Source organism: Epinephelus lanceolatus, chromosome 3 (assembly GCF_041903045.1).
Source record: "Epinephelus lanceolatus isolate andai-2023 chromosome 3, ASM4190304v1, whole genome shotgun sequence".
In the NCBI taxonomy this organism is placed as follows: Eukaryota; Metazoa; Chordata; class Actinopteri; order Perciformes; family Serranidae; genus Epinephelus; species Epinephelus lanceolatus.
This window is the reverse complement of record NC_135736.1, coordinates 48,841,984-48,851,963: the sequence shown is the minus strand read 5'-3', so window position 1 is coordinate 48,851,963 and position 9,980 is coordinate 48,841,984. Positions and strand designations below refer to the sequence as shown.

Genomic DNA, 9,980 nt, shown 5'->3' with positions numbered 1-9,980 from the left:
ACAGAATTACACTGGATTACATGCTGCATCGTTTCCTGTCAGTCCCTCATGTGTGTGAAGGCCATCACCACTGACAATGGACACTACTATATACAGAGAGGGAATTACTGACTCTAAATACATGATATAGCTTTTTATACCAGCCATAAATATCATGAAACATGGGGTTTGATTCAATAAAAATCTGCAGTGTTAGGCTTTGTCATATGTTGAGCACAAGTTGCTTTAACTTCCACAGTTCTTCTTGCAGGTAACAAGACTGACAACAATAACTTTAGTTTTCTATGTTGTGAGTTGACTTTATATTTTCAAGTCAAATGTCATCACTGCCAACAAATGGTGAAAACCCTAATACTTCCCAATAACTGTGTAAATCAGAGGGAGGAAACAAAACCTGACCAACAGAGCTGCAGTGAGAGGCGGAGCAACACTGGAAAGAGGAGAGCTGCAACGTCACACTCCAGAAATGGAAGTAAAGTTAGTCAGAGTGTGAGCCACGCTGCAGTCGAGACAAGTCTCTGTTTCTCTCTAAAAGAAAATTCACACTGACTTCATCAGGTCTTTGTCAACAACACAGCAGAGTCTCTGCCCAACACTGGTGAGTACAGCTGATCATATTTACACTTTCAACAACCAGGACTAACACTAAACTTCAGCTACACTCAGACAGCAAGTTCCACTCTTTTCTCTTCATACTTATGAAACAGATAACAATATAGCTGTGGCTGTTTGTCCACAGACCCACTGTACAGTAGCTCACTTTGACAGCTTTAAACAGTCTCTGTATCAGGTCACTTTAACTGATCACTTCCTACATACTGCTTTCTGTGCTTCATCTAGTTGTTTCACAATAAAAGCCTCTAACAGAGAACCAGCAGGAGGCTTTTAATGTGAAGCAGCTGGAGGAAGTGTGATGCTTTGCTTAAATATAAACTGATCTACACAACAAGATGTGAACATATTCTGTGCTGTTTTACCAGTTTGGTGAGTTCGTCAGCACGACTTAAGTGATTGCAGTTGCTCACAGCTCAGTGCAGGTCAAAACACAGCATGTATGATTAAATGCTACATTACCCAATATCATGTATTAAACTTCAAGGAACAGTAATAACATTCCTGTCAGATGAAACAAATTATTAAAATTGTAAAATGAGTGTTTGTATGTTTTTTTTCTTTCCCACTACATGTGTAGATATGGCTGCTGCAAACTATCTGCCATCTGAAGATCAGTTTCTGTGCTCCATCTGTCTGGATGTGTTCACTGATCCTGTCAGCACACCATGTGGACACAACTTCTGCAAAAACTGCATCACTGAACACTGGAATATTAGTGACAGGTGCCAGTGTCCCTTATGTAAAGAGACTTTTACCATAAGACCTGATTTGAGGGTCAACACTTTGTTCTCTGAGATGGTCGCTCAGTTCAGACAGTCAGCTCAACAGAAAGCCAGCAGCAGCAGCTCACAGCAACAAGCTGCCAAACCAGGAGAAGTTCCCTGTGACGTCTGCACTGGAACCAAACTGAAGGCCCTGAAGTCCTGCCTGGTGTGTCTGGCCTCCTACTGTGAGACTCACCTGGAGCCTCATCTGACAATGTCAGGCCTGAAAAGACATCAGCTGATCGACCCTGTGGAGAACCTGGAAGACAGGATGTGTACGAAGCACGATAAACCTCTGGAGCTGTTCTGTAAGACCGACCAGACATGTGTCTGCATGCTCTGCACTGTTTTAGACCACAAGACACATGATGTTGTTCCTCTGAAAGAAGAATATGAAGAAAAGAAGGCTGAGCTGGGGAAGACAGAGGCTGAAATTCAACAGATGATCCAGAAGAGACAACTGAAGATTCAGGAGATCAAACACTCAGTCAGCCTTAGTGAGAAAGATGCAGACAGAGAGATAGCAGAAGGTGTTCAGGTCTTCACTGCTCTGAAGGAGTCTGTTGAGAGAGGCCTGAATGAGCTCATTGACACGATTAAAGAGAAGCAGAAAAGGACACAGAAACAGGCTGAAGGATTCATCAAAGAGCTGGAACAGGAAATCTCTGAGCTGAAGAAGAGAAGCACTGAGGTGGAGCAGCTCTCACACTCTGAAGACCACCTCCATCTTATCCAGAGTGTCCAGTCCCTGAAAGCTCCTCGACTCTGCAAAGACTGGACAGAGGTCAGCGTCTGTCCACCATCATTTGAGGGGACTGTGGTGAGAGCTGTGTCTCAGCTGGAGGAGACACTCAGTGAACAGATGAAGAAACTGCTTGAAGCTGAGCTGAAGAGGGTCCAGCAGTATGCAGTGGATGTGACTCTTGATCCTGATACAGCAAGTCCCTATCTCATCCTGTCTGATGATGGGAAACAAGTGAAATATGGTGATGTAAAGAAAAATGTCCCAAACAACCCAGAGAGATTTTCTCGTTATTGTAATGTTTTAGCAAAACAGAGTTTCTCTTCAGGCAGATTTTACTTTGAGGTTCAAGTTAAAGGAAAGACTAACTGGGATTTAGGAGTGGCCAGAGAGTCGATCAACAGGAAGGGAGACATCACACTGAGACCCCAGGATGGTTTCTGGACTATATGGTTGAGAAATGGAAATGAGTACAAAGCTCTTGATGCCCCTCCAGTCAGTCTCTCTCTGAAGTCTCATCCTCAGAAGGTGGGGGTGTTTGTGGATTATGAGGAGGGTCTGGTCTCCTTTTATGACGTAGATGCTGCAGCTCTTATCTACTCCTTTACTGGCTGCTCCTTCACTGAGAAACTCTTCCCATTCTTCAGTCCCTGTAATAATGATGGTGGTAAAAACTCTGCACCTCTGATCATCTCTCCTGTCAGAGTAAAATAATCACTTATTTCATGTACTGATTTATTTCTATTCAAAGAAACATTTAGTGTGAAAACTGTAAATTATATGTTATTTTCTACAGACTTGCGATTGATTTCTACTTCATTAAGATTATTCCTATTATATGTATCTTATTACATAGGTAACACATTTGTTTCTGCAAACTTTTGTTTCTGGTTTTAGAAGTTCTGATTCAGAGTGATCTTTCTTGGTGATGACACATGTTGTATTTGTTGTTTGAGCTGATGGTAATATGTCGTATTTACACGAAGAACCACAATAAAAATAAGTCTGAGAAGTTACTGTGTTATCGTTGACATGTTGCAGAAATGTGTGACGTCTCCGTCTTTGTGTCCAATAAACTAAACTCTTCTGGTTAAAATAAAGCTGAGACACCTTAAAGTTCAAACACACATGATTAAAGTTAAGCAGCACCTTCTCACACACCTCACTCCTCCCACCTGTCAGGCACAGCTCCACCTTTGCTCCATATTATCCAGAGAAAACCCTGGTGCTTCCCAATAACTGTGTAAATCAGAGGGAGGAAACAAAACCTGACCAACAGAGCTGCAGTGAGAGGCGGAGCAACACTGGAAAGAGGAGAGCTGCAACGTCACACTCCAGAAATGAAAGTAAAGTTAGTCAGAGTGTGAGCCACGCTGCAGTCGAGACAAGTCTCTGTTTCTCTCTAAAAGAAAATTCACACTGACTTCATCAGGTCTTTGTCAACAACACAGCAGAGTCTCTGCCCAACACTGGTGAGTACAGCTGATCATATTTACACTTTCAACAACCAGGACTAACACTAAACTTCAGCTACACTCAGACAGCAAGTTCCACTCTTTTCTCTTCATACTTATGAAACAGATAACAATATAACTGTGGCTGTTTGTCCACAGACCCACTGTACAGTAGCTCACTTTGACAGCTTTAAACAGTCTCTGTGTGTCAGGTCACTGTAACTGATCACTTCCTACATACTGCTTTCTGTGCTTCATCTAGTTGTTTCACAATAAAAGCCTCTAACAGAGAACCAGCAGGAGGCTTTTAATGTGAAGCAGCCGGAGGAAGTGTGATGCTTTGCTTAAATATAAACTGATCTACACAACAAGATGTGAACATATTCTGTGCTGTTTTACCAGTTTGGTGAGTTCGTCAGCACGACTTAAAGCCGCTGCAAGGAACTTTTAATTGGATATGCAAAAGTCTCTCGTTTCTGCTGATGTCTGTGCGTGACCTACAACAGCAAATGAGACCATCGGTGTGAAGATAAGCTATTTCTATATAGTGTATATCCATATCTTTAGGAAACTGTCTCCAGGTCCGCCCCAGGTCGCTTCCAGGACGAAATGATTTACGGCACTCAGACGGCACACGTCATCTTACCTAGCTGCTTACATTTATAGTGACTCTTATAAATAGTCGCTATTCCTCCTCCTCGACCCGACGTCCGCGAGGAGTTAAAATAGCAGCAATCATCGGGTAAAAGTTCTGTGAAAGCGCTGGACTCACCAACAGTCAGCCACGTCTCAGTCACACAGAGAAAATCCAATCCTCGGGAAGTCAGGAAATCCTTCAGGATAAACGTTTTGTTCGCTAGCGATCTAGCATTTACCAGCCCAATCCTGGCAGGAGCCGGCGGGTCCATGGCGTTAGCTGTCCGGGGAGCCACACACAGAGGCCGCAGGTTGCGCAGAATCACCCTGCGCCAGCGGGGACGAGGAGAGCAGGGGCCGCGGGGCTGGAACACCTCATCCGGGCCGACGACAGGTACCAGCCAGGCGTTGACAGGGTCCAGCGAGTGCTGAGAAATAAAGAGGCGAGGCACCGCTCCATACTCAGTCCAAGAAACCGTGGAAGTGCTCGCCAAACAGGCCTTAAGCCTTACCAGCCGACCGCTGCGTTTACCCCGGTGGCGGTGGCGCTTACGCCAGAGAGGTGGAGCTGGGGCGCGGCAGAGGTGAGCTGGGATCCCCGATGGGAGCGGGGGCAGAGTTTTCCTGTCTTGCTGTTTCATTCATCCCCAAAACAAACACATGCCCGAGCCAGGTAAGCGTCTTTACGACAATATGCGCTAGAGCTCATGGGAAATGTAGGCTTCATTCCGGCAAAACACTACCACTTTCGTCCACAGGGTCGCCAAAATCAACTCAAAATGAAAGTTCCTTGTAGGGGCTTTAAGTGATTGCAGTTGCTCACAGCTCAGTGCAGGTCAAAACACAGCATGTATGATTAAAAATTACTTTGCCCAATATCAAAGGTTATACTAAAAGACCAGGACTAACATTCCTGTCAGTCAAAACAAATAATTAAAATTGTGTTTTGAGTAAAATGTTTTTTCTTTCACCCTATGTGTAGATATGGCTGCTGCAAACTATCTGCCATCTGAAGATCAGTTTCTGTGCTCCATCTGTCTGGATGTGTTCACTGATCCTGTCAGCACACCATGTGGACACAACTTCTGCAAAAACTGCATCACTGAGAAACTCTTCCCATACTTAAGTCCTGATAATAGTGATGGTGGTAAAAACTCTGCACCTCTGATCATCTCTCCTGTCAGAGTAAAATAATCACCAGTGTTGGGGAGTAGTAAAGTACATGTAATTAAACTAGTAGTTTAACTACATTTTGCAGTAGCTTGCTGGTAGTTTGACGACATTGATATTTGCATATTGACTCAGCTAGTTTAATTACTTTTTTGCCATTTTTCCTGTAGTTAATTTTTGAAACTACAAACATTTTTGGACCATTAGGGGAAAGAAATGATTTTTCATTTTTATTTCATCATTGCTTTTCTACTGTATTACACGCTCATTCACCACTATTGGTCAGAAGTATTGATTATTGCTATGTATTAAAAATACTTGAATAAGTTGTTGCATGTTATTTTAGAAGTTACCTGGCTAACTGGTGCAACACCCCCTCCTGGACTCTAGTTTCTGAAGGCAGCTGTCTGAGTTACAGAAACCCAAAGCTGACATTCCTGTTACTCTCCTATGAATAGTAGAGGAAAACACAAGCAGTGGTGAAAAGAACAGTATGTCAGTTGGAGATGGAGGGATCACAGCCAAATCTTTTGCAAAGATACAAAGTTCAGATAATCTGTCAGAAGAAGGGAAAGGACAATGAGTCAGAGTCCAGGTGTGTTAAACAGGAATGAAGTAACAGATGATGTAATTGATGGACCATTCACTTTGGCAGAGATATAGAGAGCAATAAACAAATCAAGACCAACCTCACCAGGGGAAAATCAGCTATGCTATGTTATGCTAAAGCACCTAGGTGAAGGAGCACTCTTGAAGTTGCTGCACTTTTATAACGGAGTGTGGGAGGAGGGAAGATTACCATGTGCGACCTTTACCATTAACCAAGCTGAGTTTGTATCCCATCACACAGGCAGCATGTTAATCTAACACTTTCATCTCTTCAACTCTGCATCATGACACAAACTTTATGTGGAGAATATCTGTTTAAACCTGTGTTAAACCCACAGACATTTACTCTCACTGACAGAAGAAATCACTGTTTGTAAAGACGCCAAATATGTCAGGCTGCAGTTTGACTTTGAAAAAGTTTTTCTTTTAGATTTTTTTACTTGAATGTTTTGTCTGGGAAGTGGTTTGATAATTACTGGTGACTTTGGACAAGTTTAATGTGTTTTTGGATACTGGTGAGATGGTTTATGAGTCACAGAAATCTGTAAATATATGATTGTGAAATAAAAACTGTAAAATAAACTAGTTGTTGAACACAAGGCCTGAGTAAGCAGTGACTTAAACATTAAACACTGAACAGAAAATCCTGGTTTATACATAAGTTGTATTTCCTGACAAACACACTGTGTTTCCTGTGGCTGCTTCACAATAAAAGCATCTAGTTAAACTTCAGGCAGTAAACTTCAACCTCAGTGCTGAGTTGACAGTTGCTCGTTGCACTACAGTAACAACAGCAACAAGCTTCCACTTCCTGGTGTTATGGCACAGAGCGACCACTGGATGGACCACAACACAAAGGAACAACCAGCATGGAGTCACTGTACTGTTAACCAAACACTGACACACCTTGATGATGCCTTTGGGCTGCTGGTAGTACAGAGTACTCTTACTCTCCCACTTCTCGACTCCTCTTATTCAGAAATAGGTTGTACTGTCTTCAGTTCATGTTGAGCCATGTAGAACTTTTATGTGATAAAATCATGACCAAACACGAGGAAACTAAACCTCACCAACAGAGCTGCAGACAGCATGCCAATAACACACTCCCTCAATACTTGTGACATCTGTGTCATTGTGTCATGATCAAACATTTTACAGTATCCTTTTATTGTGACCATCCCAAGGAGCACCTGTGTAGTTATGATGCTCTTTATTCAGCATCTTGATGTGCCACACCTGTCAGGTGGACAGACCATCTTGTAAAAGAAGAAGAGCTCATAAGCCAATAAACTAATCTGATCAAATTTGTGACCAAAATGTCAGAGCAATATATCTGTTTAGGGAATGCAAAGGTCTGAGATCTTTAACTCAAAATTGTGAAAAATGGGATCAAAATCAAGTGTTGCATTTAAATTTTTGTTCAGTATATTTGGGTCCATTTTTTATGAAGGTAACTTGCATCTGTGTTCTACTTGTTAACAGTCATCAGTTGCTTTTTCAAATAATATTAAATTATTACAATTTTAAATGAAACAATGCCAAACGTTTTATCTGCTCCAACATGTAGGAGCAAATGTAACAGCACTGGAGGCATTTTATTTAAGTTAATTTAACATCTACAACTGTGTACAGACATGTCTACAGCTTCTCGTGTCAGAGGACACAGTTAAAATCTAATTTGTATTTATTATTATATTTCTATTCAAGGGAACAAATGTCTGACTGTTACATGTTGGTCATGTCTACAGGATACAGTACGTGTCATTGATTTACTGGACATTAAAAGGTTAACAGACGTTAACAATAGAAACCACGCTGACAGGATTTTCTACTTTGTGTGAGATACAGTTTGGTTATAACTGGTTTTTAATTTTTTAGTGAATAACAGTGAGATGACTGATGAGTCACAGAAATCTGTAAATATATGGCTGTAAAATAAAAGCTGTAACATAAAGTAGCTGTTGAACACAAGGCCTGAATGAACAGTGACTTTAACACTCAACAGAAAAGTTGAATTTCAAGACAAATACATTTTGTTTCCTGGACGGACGAACATCGAGCCCTAGAAGGCTTTAAAGGAATACGTCACCTTCAGAGTGATCATTTGTTTATCAGTTACTCACCCCGCGTTACCTTGAATTCTTGAAGGAAATTTCTTTTGCCTTGCATGCCTCCACTGGGAACAAAGAATCCATACAACTGAGAAATTTCTCCATGAATAGAAGTCACAGGGGTCCACCTTTAACAACAGCAAAACTACATCAAAACGTGTTTACAAACACTCACACAACTCATGCAGTTCAATCCAAGTCATCATTTATCCAGTCGTATGCTCAGCACTTCACAAACACTGAAACTGAAGTGTCCTAATTTGAAAAATTAACGCATAAACCGTCTCACGCAATGAGGAGTAGTGCACCTGAGCACGTGCAAGCCGATGGAAATTCAACCACTTGGCCAGGCGCACTTGTTTGCCGAAGTGTTTTAATTCTATATGTCAGTGAAAATGTTTGTGTTGTCTGCTGGAGGTGAACAACACTAAAATTAATTTGAATCACACTTCTCTGACAAAGACTAAATTAAAATACACCATTTATAACTTTGTAGTTGTTGTATTGCATTAAATAGAATTTGTACAAAGATGCTGTTGAACTGTTCCACTGATGCTGCGTTCACATGGTATCAGAGTAAACCTGTTTGAAACCTGTAAATAACATCTCCAAGTGAACGTTCGCGCCAAATTTGAATAATAATGGCTCGTCCTGCAACTATCGCCAGTTTCCATTCAATTTTCAACCACTTACTCGAGGCCGGGTCGCGGGGGCAGAGGGCCAAGCAAAGTACTCCAGACATCCATCTCCCAAGAGACGCTTTCCAGCTCCTCCTGGGAGATCCCAAGGTGTTCCCAGGCCAGACGAGATATCCAGCATGGTCTTGGTCTGCCCCAGGGACATGCCTGAAACACCTCTGACGGGAGGTGCGCAGGAGGATCCTGATCAGACGTCCAAGCCACCTCCTTTCAAAGTGAAGGCGCAGCAGGTTTACTACGAGCTCCCTCCCAATGTTCGAGCTCCTCCCCCTATCTCTAACTGTGCATTCACAACAAAAGCGTCATTAGCGTCATAAGCGGACGGCAGCCATTCATTTTCAATGCACGCTTGCTATGAAGGGTGTCTGGAGCGTTGGCAGCAGCGAGCCGCAGCGAGCAGCGCGATGCCAGCGATCGGAGCATCAAGTAGAAGTTGAAAGAAGCTCAACTTTATGCAAATGAGCAGCGACGCTGCCGAAGCAGCAGCGAGCAGCAGCCAATTGCAGACCGTGAATATTCTCAAGGCGGGACAGTGAAAGAAAGAGATCTTCTGCAGCGCAGCTTGAAAGCCCTGCACCTTGGCAGCCTTCTGCAAGCCCTGCCAGAGCTGCCAGGCAGCACGATGCCAGGAACGTGAGCGACAACTTGCGCTCATGACGCTTTTGGTGTGAATGCACAGTAAGGCTGAGCCCAGCCACCCTCCAGGAGAAACTCGTTTCAGCTGCTTGTATCCGTGATCTCATTCTTTTGGTCACTACCCAGAGCTCATGACCATAGGTGAGGGTTGGGACGTAGATGGACCTGTAAATCAAAAGCCTTGCCTTCTGGCTCAGCTCCCTCTTCACCGCGACGGTCCGGCGCAGCACCCACATCACTGCAGACGCCGCACCAAATTGCTGATCCGTCTCACGCTCCATTCTATCCTCACTTGTGAACAAGAACCAGAGATTCTTTACCTCCTTTGCTTGGGGTTGTAACTCTCTCCCAACCTGGAGGGGGCAGTCCACCATTTTCTAACATTTTCTGGAACCGTGGCCTCAGACGAGGTGCTGACTCTCATCCTGACTGCTTCACACTCTGCCGCAAACCACCCCAGTGCATGCTGGAGGTCACAGTGTAAAGAAGCCAACAAAACCACATCATCTGCAAAAAGCAGATATGCAATTCTTGGGTCACCAAAC

General features: G+C 43.1%; 1 protein-coding gene across 1 annotated transcript; it reads left to right on the top strand.

Moving 5' to 3' along the window:
- Positions 1-405: 405 nt before the first annotated feature.
- On the top strand, positions 406-3,133 carry LOC144462524 (E3 ubiquitin-protein ligase TRIM21-like). The gene is made up of 2 exons (XM_078166535.1): positions 406-598; positions 1,193-3,133. Exon 2 carries the CDS (start codon positions 1,195-1,197, stop codon positions 2,833-2,835), a length of 1,641 nt encoding a protein of 546 aa, XP_078022661.1. The 5' UTR covers positions 406-598; positions 1,193-1,194; the 3' UTR covers positions 2,836-3,133.
- The last annotated feature ends 6,847 nt before the right edge of the window (positions 3,134-9,980 follow it).